Source organism: Chlorocebus sabaeus, chromosome 2 (assembly GCF_047675955.1).
Source record: "Chlorocebus sabaeus isolate Y175 chromosome 2, mChlSab1.0.hap1, whole genome shotgun sequence".
In the NCBI taxonomy this organism is placed as follows: Eukaryota; Metazoa; Chordata; class Mammalia; order Primates; family Cercopithecidae; genus Chlorocebus; species Chlorocebus sabaeus.
Genome location: NC_132905.1, coordinates 25,970,423 through 25,985,373, shown reverse-complemented (window position 1 = coordinate 25,985,373; position 14,951 = coordinate 25,970,423). Strand labels below are relative to the sequence as shown.

Genomic DNA, 14,951 nt, shown 5'->3' with positions numbered 1-14,951 from the left:
GCTTCATAGAAGAGGTGACTTTGGTGTTAAGCATTATAGGATGAGTAGGAGTTTGCCAAACAGGGAAAGGAGAGGAGGGGCACTACAGGCTCAGGGAACTACACACACAAAAGCCAAGAGGTAGACAACTGCGGGGTGTTCTGGGGATACAGGAAGTTAATTATGGCCCCCAAACAGATTGTTGGTGGAAGGGGCCGGAGATGGAGCCAGACTGTGTAGGACCTTGAATGCCAGTAAAACTTAAACCCAGGGACAGGGCTGAGGCTCAGGAAAGACTCCTAGGCAGGAAGTGGGGGTCCAGGTGTAAGGGAGCTCGCCCACCCTTCTCCCTCCAAACTCATAAAGGACCAGACCAGACCTAGTTTGAGTGTGAAAAATAAACTATTTTATTTCAGTGTTTGCTCCTTGCGGTTCAGAAGCACATCTACTGCCTGCTTGGAACCCAAGGCTTTTATAAAACCGTAGAGAAATAGAGCTCTATGTATAGGGAAAATATACATGTTGATTAATTGTGCGACTCTTTCCTGTGCAAAGCAGAAAGTTCTAAATGCAACAGCATGATTCTCTCCAAGTCCTTCTCTGGGATTTGGGGGGGCCCTGGAGGCTGTGATCTCCTTCAGTAGAGAATTCCCCCTTCCTCCAGCCCGAGGGAGGCCCAGTCATGTAGAAAGAGCAGGAGATAAAATCAGAGCTGACAACTCATAGGCTCCCCAAGCTTCCTCAGGGGCAGGGGCTGTGTTTGGGGGCCTTAGCCCTGCAAAGAAGGGGTATCTGGGGTACCAACCTTGTTGGTTAGTGACCAGCACTGGCAGCTAAGATTGTTGGGAAGTCTAGGCATTGCAGTGGGCAGGCTCCTGGGTAGGGCAGGGGTGTCCAGGGCTCTTCTCCCCTAGAACTGGGGTCTGAAGGGTGGTATCTGGGCACAAGAGGGGACCAGGACAGGGCTGGGGACAGAAGGTGGTCACAGTCATGGTTTCACTCTCAGAAATATCCTGGGCCTATGGCTTAAGGCTTTGTGGAGCAAGGAGTGGACCTTGTGGTTATTCACAAGGCTGGGCCATATAAAAGCATTGCAAAGATGGAGCGGAGAGGACCCTTGGAGATGAGCTGGTTCAATCACTCCTCTGACCAATAAGGAAACCGAGGCCCAGAGAGGGGAAGGCAGCACCTGGTCAGACGTGGGACCTGAACCCAGCCAGGGCCCTGACTCCCAGTCCCCCAGTCCCCTCCCTACCTCCTTGTCTCAGCTGAATCTTTTTTTGATCAGGTCCCAGACAGCCTCTCTGACAGTCTCAGGTCAGGCTGGGGTCATAAGTGGAGCAGTGGACTCACAGTCAGAGACCCAGACTCTGTTCTTGGGCCTTCACATTACCCAGCCTGGCTAATAATCACGAGGCCACTGGTGCGGAGGGGGCCGCCTCTTTCTCTAAGCCTCAGTCTCCTCATCCTGGAAGCAGCACCCATAACAGTTTCCCATGGTGATTAAATGGGTTGGTGGCCCCATGAGCCCCAGCAAGTGTGGGAGGCACCCAGCACATAGTGGGTGCTTCACAATGGTGAGGTTGAGGGGAAGGGCTATTAAGCTTGGGCTGCTGGGATGTGGAGGGGACCTTGGGCCTATCACTGTCCCCACCCAGCTCTGGCTGTCCCAAGGGCCCCTGGAGCTGGGTGCAGTCAGGGGAAGAGGTGCAGGATGCAGTCTAGGGGAGATGGATTCCCTGATCCAGCCAAGGGGCATGCTGTCCCTTTTTTGCATGCTCCAAGGGGCTATGGAGTAGATCAAACAATATGGCGGGTGGTCAATGGCTTTCCAAAGGGCACGTGGGCAGGAGAGAGAATGTAGGACTTTCCTCTCTCACCCCAGCCCCAGTCAGCCAAGGTCAGGGCTCCCACTGTTGCTGGCACAGAGCATTCCTTACAGCTAAGGGGGTGAGTGGGGACCCACAAGCTCAGGGGGCTGAGATGGGCCAGGGGCACATTCCATTTCCATGAGCCCCCCTAAGCTGCCCACCCTGCCCTGGGGTCTGGGGCCCAAGAAGGGGCATATTTTGCTCACTAGCTTGGGATAAGGATTGGGATCAAGGTGGGGGCCCTCAGCAGGCTGGGAGCAGGGGACCCTTAGGCGGGGCCAATGATGACATTCCGGAAGCCCTTCACAGCCTTCAGCTTGTCGCTCTCGAAGTTCACCACCAGCTTGTGGAGGCCCATGTGGAGCGGCAGCAGGTCCATTCTCACCTTAACTTCCTCCCCTGCCTCCACGGGGTCTGGGCTGCAGCGAGAGAGGGGACGGTAAGGAAAGGGGCCCAAGGCCTGGCTCCCCCGTACTGCGGTCCAGCCAGGAAGTCACGTGACTTCCAAGGATCAGCACCGCGTCTCCACGAATTCGAGCTAATGCCGACAATCATTGGTGGGCCTCCTTCTCGGCCCTCTGCGGGGCCTGGACAGTGTGCCCTCCTAGAGTGAACAGTGCGTGTGCACACGTGTGTCCGTGTGCATAAAAGCGGATGGTGCATTTGGGAGCACAAGTGGGTATATGCTCAGGTAGTCATGTGTGTGAAAAGGTATTGAGCTGTACATAGGTGATCTGTGCTTTTTACTGTGTATAGGTTACATTACAGTAAAAAAGTAAAAAATAAGAAGTATGTGCTCATATGTGTGTGTGTAGCTACGTATCTATGAGGAGACGCCCATGCATGCATGTGTGTGTGCATGCACGTGTGTGGACATTCGGAGGGCAGACACCTGTCTACGTGAGGGTGCATGTGTCTGCAGGTGAGCGCTTACTGATGGATGACGTCACTGTGGAGGTCTGTGGCAGATCTGTGCGTGGGTGGTGTCAGCATTGAGAGAGGATGTGACGGTGGGAACTCTAGCCCCAGGGTGTCTGGGAGTGGGTACCGGTGTGTGTGGGAGATGAGAGGAGGGGGTTTCTGCCAGGGCTTGGTGCCTAAGGACAGTCTCTACCCCCACTGGCATCTGCCCGCTTCCCCCAGGCCCCAAAGCTAGAGCAGCCAGCACTTACATCTCCACTGTCTTCTGCTCCTCGGTTAGCCCGGCCCCCTCCACAGTGAAGGTGCAGCCTTCCAGGGCCACAGGGAGCGGGTTCTGCAGGGACACTTCGGCCACCAGCTTGCGTTTCTGTTTGGGCTCCCCAAGGATCTGGAAGAGGGCACGGGGCAGATGTCAGGGGCAGGTGGGATCCAAGCTGGGCCGTCTATATTCACTGTAATCTGGCCCAATATTTGCTGAACAAAGCTGTACCCTGGTCTGCCACGATCACCCCCCTCCACCTCTGTGCCTCAGTTTCTTCATTGGGAAAACACTGACCGTGCTACCTGCCCAGGTGCTCCTGCATGGAGCTGCAGTGAGGCTCCACGTGACCCAGGGGGTGCCCAAAGTGCCTCCCTTGTCCCAGGCTCTGGAGGGGAAAGATCACAGGCTTTTGAGCCAGGCTGATCTCTGCCCCTTCTTCATGTGACCTGGGGAAGTTTCTCTCCACTCTGCACATCTTGAATTCTTCATGGGAGAGAAATGCCTGACGGAGGGTTCTTGTGAGCATTAACTGAGCTAATATGCGCAAGCTTCCAGCAGAATGTCTAGCACATTGCTCACCGCCTCTCCCTCTGCTGTTTACCATTTAAGTGTAATTGTTACCCTTAGGGGTTCTGGGCTGTGGCGCTCTAAGTGAAGGGCTATAATGATGATGATGGCGATGATAAGGATAGTGAGCTTTCAGTGAGCCCTTATCCTGTGCTGAGGATGGCTCTGTGTGTTTCCTGTGGATATGCTTTTAATTCTTACAACACCCCTCAGGGCTATTATTAACCCCATATAACAGATGAATAAACTGAGGCACAGAAGGGCAAAGTCACATGCCCAGGGCTGCCCTGGTAGAAACTCAGACAGCGAGACTCTAGTCTGTGCCCTTCACTCCCCCAGCCCGCCCTGCCTCACCAGTGCCCAGTGCGTGGGGTTTCCAGTCTCAGTAGCATAGCATTTTAAGGATTCGTGACTCTAAGATCCCCAAACTCCATGACCCTATCTCTCTGGGATTTTCAGATTCTTTCCTGGAGTCTACGAGTCCCCAGTTCGCTAGGCTTCATGATGCTTTTCTTCGATGAGGCTAGGATTTGAGGATCGCTAAGGCACCAAAGGTCTGGAGCTCACAGGGATGCAGGTGTCTGGGGTGGGGGTAGGGATCTGCCCTCTCCCCAGCGCTGAGCTGCCCTGGGACCCTGCCCCTTGCCCAGACTGCCCTTACCCGGATCTTGATTTCTGGATTCTCCAGGTAGAGGTCCCTCTCAGCCAGCAGGTAGCTGTTGATAACTGGCTCCACGAGCAGGGCCCGCACCTTGATGAGGTTGGACTCTGTGAGGCAGTCACGGTACTTCTCATAGAGGATGCAAAGAGGAATGCTCTTCTCTGCAGAAGGGGAGAAAGGAGGGTGCTCATGATGCAGAACCACCCCTCCCAACTCTCCTCTTGCAACTCCAAGAGGCACAGAGAGGGGAAGGAATGTACTTGGGATCACACAGCAGGGGAATGGCTGGGCGGATCCCAGAACTCCCCACTGTGGCTCCAGGGTCCCAGGGTTCCCAGGGAGGAGCTGGAGAGTGGACACAGAACAGCGGGTAGAGGACACACTTGGACTCCCATGGGCCTGGGTTCTAATCCTGCCTTTGCCTCCTCTAATGGGTGACCCCACGTGAGCCACTCCACCTCCTAGGTCCTTGACGTTTGGATCTGCATGGCACAGGCACTCCTAAGGCTGTGGGAGGATTAGCTGAGCGAGTGTCCCGGAAGAGCCTGGTGCACTCGGGACTCAAGGTGTGTGAGCCGCGGGGCCTTTCATCCTGGGGAGGATCAGAGCCAACATCTGCTGCTGCATCAGGCACTGCACTTCCCACGGCGGGCTCCTACTTCACCTTCATAACAACCCTAAGAGGCTTGTACTTGTATTACCACCCAACCTACAGATGAGAAAACTGAGGCTCCGGCAGGTGAAATAACATTGTCCTAGGTCACACAGCTGATATGTACTGTGCAGGCATCTGGACAAATAATCCAGATCTTAGAGTCCAACAACATGGTCCACACTCACTGAAGAATGCCTCTCATGGACATAAGGTCATTTCCCTCCATGAGGCTCGTGATGCTGTACCCATTGCACAGATGAAGAATCACCTCTGCCAGTAACTGCTCAGACTGGGAGACTTGCCTCTGGCCCGGTCTGGCCCCTCACTGGCTGTGTGAGCCCAGGGAGATGACCTCCCCTCTCTGTTTCCCCTCTGTTTCATCTCTGTTCCCTAGATCTTATCATCTGCTGGGCAGAGGTCAGACCAAAGGTCATCACAGAGCAAAAGCTGCACAGTGGTGTGGGGATGAGAAAGAAGCTGGCAGGAACAAATCCACCCACTGAAGTGTGGTTCTTAGCCCCATGTTTCTGAAAAGAACACTGAGGCTGGAGGGCCTTAGTAGTGTAGCATTTTAAGGATTCATGTACCTTAGCTTTTAAGGAAACAGACTGGGGTCTGTTTGTAGGAGGCAGGGAGGAGCAGTAAATAAATACAAGTAGTTGGGTGTAGTGGCTCGTGCCTGTAATCCAAGCACTTTGGGAGGCTGAGGCAGGAGGATTGCTTGAGCCCAGGAGTTTGAGACCAGCCTGGGCAACATAGTGAGACCCCGTCTCTACAAAAAGTACAAAAATTAGCCAGGCATGGTGGGGTAAGCCTGCAGTTCCAGCTACTTGGGAGGCTGAGGTGGGAGGATGGCTTGGGCCTGGGAGGTCGAGGCTGCATTGGGTCGCGATTGCATCACTGCACTCCAGCCTGGGCAACAGAGTAAGACCCTCTCTCAAGGGGTAAAAAAAAAAGAGAGAGAGAGAAAATACAAAGTCACGCATATTCACTTCTGGACCGATACAGCGATGTGCTATGGACTCTGAGTTTCAGGCCTGAGTCTACTGCTAAAGAGGGAGATTGACAAGACTTGGGAGGCCAGAGGCAAATTAGCACCCTCGGAGACTTTCCCCAGGAGGTCACCTGAAGGACGGATTGAGACCGGAGGAGACAGTCACTTTCCCACTGTGGGATTCCAGGTTCAGGCTTTGACCGTGAACACTGGTGGTCCACGTCCCCCTCTTTGGAAAATGCTGCCCTGGCTTACCCACCCCTTTGGCCTTTCATTTCCTGGGTGGATCTGCTCCAACCTCTCATCAGATGACGTGATCTGGGGAAGAAAACCAAAACTTTTGTGCCAAAAAGGACAAAAGAGAGTGAAAATTACTAGGTCAAGACCTGGTGGTGCGGAGTGGAAATTCTAGCTTGCTCCACAGGAAAGAAGGACAACATTATCCTCCGGGAGCTTGGAGGATGTGGCCCAACTGTCGACTATTCTAAGAGATGGAGGCCAGGGCAGGGCTGGACCTTTGAAAGTCTCCGTCCACAAGCCAGTGGCCATGGCCTTGGTCTTGGGCCAGATGCTGACTGGGAAGAGGAAACCTGTGTGGTCAGTCTCAATCATTCTTTAGACAATTTGCCCTGTTCTAGAAGGTTACTCTGGGGACAGTCACCGAGGCCGCATTGTCTGCATTCCGGTGACCCACCTGAAGGGATGAGGGAGGACAGAACATGAAAGGGTGGAGGCAGGAAGGAGAAGAGAGAGAAGCAGCAGAGAAAGGAGGCGGGGTGTGGGCAACTAGATTCCTTTCAGCTGTCCAGGGCCTGGCTTCCTGTCCACCAGCACACGGAAATTCCCCAGATCTTATCTTCAAAGAATAACAAGCAACTCAACCGCAGTATGGGGGCTTAGAGGGAACCCATCTCAGTTTGAGCTTGGCGTTGGAGGTTCCAACAGGGCACTTGGACCAGCCCCAATTTCCAGCCAGAGGCCAACGCCCAGGACCTTCTGTCCTCCCCTTCCCCTCCCTGAAGGCTATGCTTCCAGTGGGTCCCCAGCAGGAGGGACCCCCTCTATGGTGGGCACATTCCTGGGAGGATGAGGAAAGCCAGCATGCTTGGCTGATGCCAGTGCGGAACAATGCTCTCAGTGTCCCGATGGTGTCTTAGAGGTGAGGGCTGACACCACAGAGGCCTGGGAGGGAGTGATTTTGGTGCACCTGGCCCAGGCCTGGAGTTCACCTCCTGCCACTCATTCTAGGAGAGACACTTTCTCCCCTTGGAGCAGCTCTGAGCACGAGAAGGAGCTGGTGGGTGTGCACTGAAACGATGGGACTGGGTCTCCAACGTTAAGCCCAAGACTTCACCACTGCTCAATATATCCATGTAACAAAACTGCACTTGGACGTCCTAAATGTGTATATATACACACACACACACACACACACACACACACACACACAGAGAGAGAAAGAGAGAGAGAGAGAGAGAGAGAGAACAGGGCTGGAAGGGCTCTTAAAAGAGGAACCCACCTTCCCCTTTGTGCGAATGGGGAACCTGTAGCCTGGGTGGAGGAGAGGAATACCCAGGAGCCCACAGCCAGGCAGCAGGTGGCAGGAACTAGAACTTGGGTGTCCTTGTGTCCTGAACCCCTACACGCCTGTAGAGATGGATCCTGTCCCGGACTCTTGGGGCCTCGATGAGCAGCGAGGGCCAGGTCCTTTCTACACCACTGAGGTGTCAGGGACACAGGAACCCCTGAGCCCAGGGCTGACACCATTGCCTGGGACAGTAGGTGTTCAGGAAAGGTCCACGAGCTTCTCGCCTCCCCACACCTCTTAGCACTCGCCCTCAGGGAGGAGTGAGGGCCCTACCATGTGTTGGCGCTGCTGTGCCCTTTCCAGATACCTCCTGAGCACACATCCTCTCCTTCAGTCCTCACGGCTGCGGGCGCATCAGGCAGGCATGTCATCGCCCCATGTAACAGGGGAGCATGACCTAAGACTCAGAGCAGGTTCACCGCGCCCAAGGTGGTGCATTCAGAGGGCAGCCGAGCCGAGATTCAAAGCCAGGTCTTGCTGACCTCAGAAAATGTCTTTCAACAGCTTCAGTGTTGGGGGCGGTCCTGATAGCAAGAGGATCTGCCCTCTGAGGGCCTGGCCCCTGCTGAGGAGTCTGCCAGGGCCTGACAGTGGGTGTGGCCAGAGGGTGCAGCTCCAGGAGTGCCCACGGTGGGCCCAAGATAGAAAAACCAGGAGGCAGCAACTGTCAACACTGCAGACGCCCCGCCCGCAACACAGACCTGCTTTCTTAGGAGGGTGAAAGCTGTGCCCCAGACGCCAGCCCATGGGCGCCAAGGGTCCAGGCACCGTCATAGAGGAGAGTGACGATCACTGGTTTGACAGGCAGGAGTCCGGGGAAAAGAGACGGGGAAACAAACTGTAAACACAAACCGTGCCCCACCCGGGGGCTCTCCAGCGTCTCCAGGTGTGGCCACACTGAATCCCGGGCACAAGTGCCTATTGTGTGCACACTCTCTTACTCCCAGTGGTCCTGCACTGTCGGATCATAACCCCCAGGAGGCTGATGGGGACGCTAAGGTGCAGGGGGGTGGCCATTTTCTCCGGTGACTCAGCGAGACGCTGCCCAAAGACAATGTCCTACTTGATTCCGCTGCCCCTCGGTGGATGGCTAATGTGTCACCCGGCAGCTCCCAGGTTCTCTCCCAGCCTGGAGACCCCTCTGCCCTCCTCACGCCTGCTGGGCTCCGAACGGTAGAAAGTGGGATGGGGCTGTGGGTCAGGGGGGGCTGTGAGTGGAGCCCTGGGCTTGATTCCTGGCCCCGCACTGCCTCGCTAAGTGACCTGAGTGGTCACGGCTCCTCTGAGGGCCTCAGGCTTATTTTTAGGAAGATAACCAGGCACAGTGACAAAGCCAGACAGTGAAAGGGACCCAGGGGACAACCACTGTGCAGGCCTCTGTGCGGGAAACCTGGTGACAAAGTCTTGGCTCGGGGCTGGGTTGGGTGGTCTAATGACATTTCACAGCGAAGGGGATCTACCTAAAAAGGCAACTAGGCGGCCAGGCGCGGTGGCTCACGCTGTAATCCCAGCACTTTGGGAGGCCGAGACGGGTGGATCACGAGGTCAGGAGATCGAGACCATCCTGGCTAACGCGGTGAAACCCCGTCTCTACTAAAAAATACAAAAAACTAGCCGGGCGAGGTGGTGGGTGCCTGTAGTCCCAGCTACTCAGGAGGCTGAGGCAGGAGAATGGCATAAGTCTGGGAGGCGGAGCTTGCAGTGAGCTGAGATCCGGCCACTGCACTCCAGCCTGGGCGACAGAGCGAGACTCCGTCTCAAAAAAAAAAAAAAAAAAAAAAGGCAACTAGGCTGGTGCTGGGGACACTGAAGAGGGATGATCAAGTCCCAGAAGAAAGCACTTCTCCCTGCAGAGGCCTGGACGCTCCCACCTTTGGCTTACTGATCTGCTCTGTCCAATAGAGCAGCTTCTGGCCACATGTAGCTATCTAACTTTCAACACAATTAAAACTTTAGTTTTGGCCAGGTGCAGTGGCTCATGACTGTAATCCCAGCACTTTGGGAGGCTAAGACAGGTAGATCACTTGAGGCCAGGAGTCTGAGACTAGCCTGACCAACATGGTGAAACCCCATCTCTACTAACAATACAACAACTAGCTGGGCATGGTGGTGCACACCTGTAACCCCAGCTACTTGGGAGGCTGAGATTGCAGTGAGCTGAGATTGTGTCACTGCACTTCAGCCTGGGCAACAGAGCAAGACTCCATCTCGAAAAAAATAAAAAACAAGCAAGCAAACAAACAAAACAACTTAAGTTCTGCAGTTGCATCAGCCACCTTTCAAGTGCTTAGCAGCCATGTGGAGCCGGTGGCCGCCAGGCGGTGCAGACTCAGCGCATCTCCATCACTGTGGAAAGCGCAACGGGCACTTTCCAAGGCACTGGGCTAGAGCCTTTTCTCTGAGGCCGAGAGCAACCAGAGGCACAGGAGAGGTTCTCGAAGGGCCTGTGGGGGGAGGCTGCTGAGGCATGAGGGGCTGGAGACAGTGGAATTCACTGGGAGAGGGCAGCAGGGGTCACACGAAGTTGAGGTGAAACCAAACAGTATAGCTGCTGAGAGGACAGGTTCACTCCCCAACTGTGTGACCTTAAGAAAATTACTTAACCTCTCTGTGCCTCCATCTCCTCATCTGGAAAATGGAGCCATGATAGAATCCACCCCTCACTCTTGCTGTAAGAATTAAGTGGGTTGATACGTATAAAGTGCTTAGGACAGGGCCTGCCCCAGAGTAAGTGCCACGTAAGTGTCTGTGGGGTGAAATCACACGTGCTGAGCGGTGAGGTCACTACCTAGCACGCTGGCAGCTGGCAGTCGACAAATGCTCCAGGAACACAGGCCCTTACCAGAGAAAGGCTCCAGGTTGAGGTTGAGCAGGTGCTTGGTGCCACACTCGGGCCCCAAGATCCCATTGTAGCTGACGGTGCGGGCGCAGAGCAGGAGGCGGCAGACGTACTCCTCGGCGGTGTTGTTGGTGATGTGGGCAAAGACGTCAAAGTCACTGCCCATGTTCATGCTCTGGCCCACCCGGATCCGCATGGCCATCCCCGTCTCCTCCTTCTCAGCCAGTTTGTTCAGGTGGTTGGCCCTTGTGAAGGCCTCCCTCTCCTCTGAGGACCCTGTAGGGGTTGGGAAGAGAGCCTCAATCACAGCGAGAATAGATCATAGGAAGGGGGCTGGGACGGGGTGAGCTGGCTTCGCAGAGCCCTGATGACTCAAGGCAGCCCTGAAGGAACCCCTTCTTTACATGTCTGAGCCAGGAGGAGGACACAGTATTTCATTTATTTTCCACTAGTGAACTCTTATACATCCCTCAAGACCCAGCCCCAAATGACACCTCCTCCAGGAAGCCCTCTCTGACCACTCCTTCCCCTGTGTTGTTTTTTGTTTCAAACTTACCTTCTTGAGCTGCTCGAGGGCTAAGGCTGTGTTTTACTTATCCTTATGTCATATCCAGTGCCTACAACAGTGCTTGGTGCATGCTAGGCATGAATACAGTGCAATCTTTCTTACCTTCAAGCATTTGCACAGGGATTACTTCTACCTGAAATCCTTTCCCTCCCTGTCTCTGATTGCTCCCTTCCTTATATTCCATTTACCTCTCTCCTATGCTCCTTTGATTTTTTTCTCCCAGTGCTGTTGGGTGCGTATCTATTTCTTCTATCAAACCACCAGCTCTAGACCTTTCAGGGGATGGGGAGAGCATCATTTCATTCCATGTTATCCCTTTCAGCTGGAGTATGGCTACATGCCCCTGGAAAGCCAGCGGGGGTCAGGCCCAGGCAGGAACGATGGTTTCTTAGTCCCCTCTGTGGGTCCTGCTGTGCTTAGTAGTTGCTTAGAAATTATATATTATATTGAATTGGCTGTTGGATGTGCTCGAATCCAATTTTTAAAAATAAACCAAGTCCTTTCCCCCGCAACTGATCGAGCATCAGTAGCAGAAAGATGCCTCATCCTCATGTCTGATTGAACTCGTGACATTATTTTTAAGTTTATCTTGGCCCATTTCTCTTCCTCTCCACCTTCATGTTCATTTTCCCATCTGTATGTCAAATACTGCAAAAATAAACACTGCAAAATTTGAGGAACCTGTCCTCCGTGGCCCCTCTGGACTTTCAAGACCCTCTAACACAAGTACATTGCAATTAAAACGTGTGGAATTGCCCATCTATGGTTGTAGGTCCCACTGCTGAGAAATACTGATTTTTTTTTTTTTTTTTTTTTGAGGCGGAGTCTTGCTCTGTCGCCCAGGCTGGAGTGCAGTGGCGCAATCTCGGCTCACTGCGAGCCCCGCCTCCCGGGTTCACGTCATTCTCCTGCCTCAGCTTTCCAAGAAGCTGAGACTACAGGCGCCCGCCACCACACCTGGCTAATTTTTTTGTATTTTTAGTAGAGACGGGGTTTCACCGTGTTAGTCAGGATGGTCTCGACCTCCTGACCTCGTGATCCACCCACCTCAGCCTCCCAAAGTGCTGGGATTACAGGCATGAGTCACCACCCCCGGCCAATAAATATTGTTAATGAGCAACATAATAGCACAGCCATTATTCATTTTTCTAAGATGCATCCTTCTCCTCTATAATATTTATCCCCTGAAGTTTTATTGAGAGTCAAATCAACCAGCCAGGCCTGGCAGCTCAGTCTGTAATCCCAGCACTTTGGGAGGCTGAGGCAGACAGATCACTTGAGCCCAGGAGTTCGAGACCAGCCTGAGCAACTTATTGAGACCCTGTCTCTACAAAAAATATAAACAAACAAACAAAAAAATCAGCCAAACATGGTGGCACGCACATGTAGTCTCAGCTATTTGGGAGGCTGAGGTGTGAGGATCGCATGAGCCCCAGAGGCAGAGGTTGCAGTAAGTGGAGATCATGCCACGACTCCAGCCCAGGTGACACAGTGAGACCCTGTCAAGAAAGAAAGAAAGAAAGAGAGAGAGAGAGAGAGAGAGGGAGGGAGGGAGGGAGGGAGGGAGGGAAGGAAAGAAGGCAGGAAGGAGAAAAAAGAAAAAAGAGTCAAACCAATTTTTAAAAAAGTGTCTTAATAACTGAATTGAGCCCTTTTGTGGAATATAGAACTCTTTTCCGAAATGAATAATCCTCTACCACTGTCGCTCAACATGTTTGCTCCTGTTTCTAAGGAATTGCTTAAGATGGAGTATAGCCTACGGGGCCATTGCTATAGGTAGGCTACCAATTAAAACACACACACACACACACACACACACACACACACACACACACACACACGAGCCTGCTGGGCTGGGAAAACCGGATGCTTATCTTCAAGGCCATGTTAAAGACTCTGAGGGCACATACCCTCTGGGTATTTGTAGGTGTGGGTGATATCCTCCCGCTCGTCTCGGCCCACACTCTTAGTGCTGATCTTCAGCCCAACGGTCAGGGAACGGTTGATGGATTTGCTCACGGACCCGTCGTCCTGCTGGATCCAGTCTACCACGTCGGCATTGACCTCCGCAAAGACAAAGGGCGCGTCGTACTTGGTGCTCAGGTCGCCCTCCTTGATGGCACGAACTGGAACTGGGCCACAGCAGTACGTCCCTGGCAGGGGTAGAAAGGGGAAGGGATGGGCCTGGGTAAAGTTTGGGAGGTATCCTCTGAAACCCTCCACCATTCAACCACATGTAGCCAAAAACCTCAGGACCACACAGCCCTCTGACGGAAGGACTCCACTTCTAGGAGGGCACCACAGGGCGAGGGTTCAGAGCAGGGGCTCTAGAGCACAACTTTTAAGGTTCAAATCCCAGCTCAGCCTCTTATTAGCTGGGTGACTTTGGGCCAGTCACTAACTTCTCAAAGCGGCAGTTCCATGTGGAGATAAGATCTGGACCCACCTAACAAGCATTCATGAATTATAGATGTAAAACTCATAGCCTATACTAAATGCTATGCAAGTATTTGATAAATAAAATGGAAATGTATCTCAGACATCCTAAGGAAATTACAGAACCAAGGGCAGGCAACATGTTAGCAAGAGGACATCTGTCTCGTTTCCTGCTTGTACTGAGAGTGGAGCTCAGTGCCCCGCATGGGGCCGGTCCCAGGGCGTGTGTGTTCTCCAAGTGAATACGGGTGCCTGATGTTTATGTCAGTGTGGTTGATAACCGCCCCACACTGTCCGCAGACTTCCAGTGCTGAGGACTAGAGGCTGGATAGATACAGTCTAGCACGGCCATGTGATGGGCGACGGTCACATTAAATAAAAATTCAAATCACAGAAAACTATCCGCTGGAGAAATGCTAATGCTTTATTCAGAAGTGGACAGAGCTGGGGAAAAATGCTCCAAGTTTAAGCCGCTGGAGGTCTTCAACTAGAGCCCACGGATCCGCCAAGGCATTACCCACAGAATTCAGGGGTCTATGAACTCTATGACGGGGAAAAAAGGGTATCTTTGTTTTCACTATAGGACTTCCTTCAATGGCAAAAGCAGGAAACAACCGTAGCAGCCTGAGGAGCACTTAGGACTTGTCACTCATAAGAACCACAGGCGTGGTCATTGCAACCTTACAGCTGTCACAGATGGCAGGAAATTAATTTATGCTCATAAATTATCTCTACAACTATATTATGGAACTTACTGACTCTACTGCTAGACCTTGTTCTATAAAGAAGCATATATTATTATATCATAAATTTGGTTTTTAACACTTGTGATAACTGTATTTTAATGTAATTGGTTTTCTCTGTGACGCTATGTATTATATTTTATGCATTTAAAAATATTGCTAGAAAGTGTCCATATGCGTCACAAAATGTTGCCTTAGTGTGCGCTCTCTTTCAGACACACAGGTACTGTGTATGTATGTGTGTGTGTTTATATACATACATATATAAACATATATACGTATACACCCGCATACAAATATACAATTTGAAATCAGGGGAAGCTTGTGTGAATGTTAATGCTGCTTATTTTAGTGGGAGGGGACAAAGATGCTATTTGATTTTTTTCTTCGTGCTTCTCTGTATTTCCTGCTTTCCGCAATGCATGTGAATTACTTTTGAGATTATCAAGAAGTGTGTTATTAAGATGTAAGTGAGGTCCCCCAACCTTGTGTGGACCCATCAGTGGTCTCCGGGTGAGCTCCTAGCTCTGCCGCCCTCCAGCTGAGTCACTTTAACTCTCCAAGCCTCAGCTTCCCCATCTGTTTGACGCGACAGTGCCCACCCACGCACCTTCGCTCTTCTCCTGGGGCGTTGGGTCCAGGGCCTGCCAGCCCTCGTACCCTGGCTGCAGGTCCGGCCTGGTCATCCATGACTCCACCCAGCAGTGGAAGTTCCTGGGGGGTGAGGGGAGGTGGGAATGAAGCAGAACCTGAGCAACATTCATCGCCACCTCCCACGGGCAGACCACCCACCCATTCATGTCCCCAGATGCACACTCGCCTCGTCCCAAACTGAGCCCAGCATGTTTCCCCACTGCCCTGTACTTC

The 14,951-nt window shown here is 52.8% G+C and overlaps 1 protein-coding gene across 1 annotated transcript in view; it reads right to left on the bottom strand.

The window, feature by feature from the left end:
- Positions 1-362: 362 nt before the first annotated feature.
- Positions 363-14,951, bottom strand: part of TGM2 (transglutaminase 2) — a 38,063-nt gene continuing 23,474 nt past the window's right edge. Inside the window, exons 8-13 of the mRNA XM_008017801.3 lie at positions 14,695-14,798; positions 12,816-13,058; positions 10,341-10,613; positions 4,262-4,422; positions 3,023-3,159; positions 363-2,269 (exon numbers count right to left, since the gene is read on the bottom strand). Of these exons, the coding sequence (XP_008015992.1) occupies positions 2,119-2,269; positions 3,023-3,159; positions 4,262-4,422; positions 10,341-10,613; positions 12,816-13,058; positions 14,695-14,798 (1,069 nt within the window). The 3' untranslated portion in view covers positions 363-2,118. The remainder of the gene's footprint in view (positions 2,270-3,022; positions 3,160-4,261; positions 4,423-10,340; positions 10,614-12,815; positions 13,059-14,694; positions 14,799-14,951) is intronic.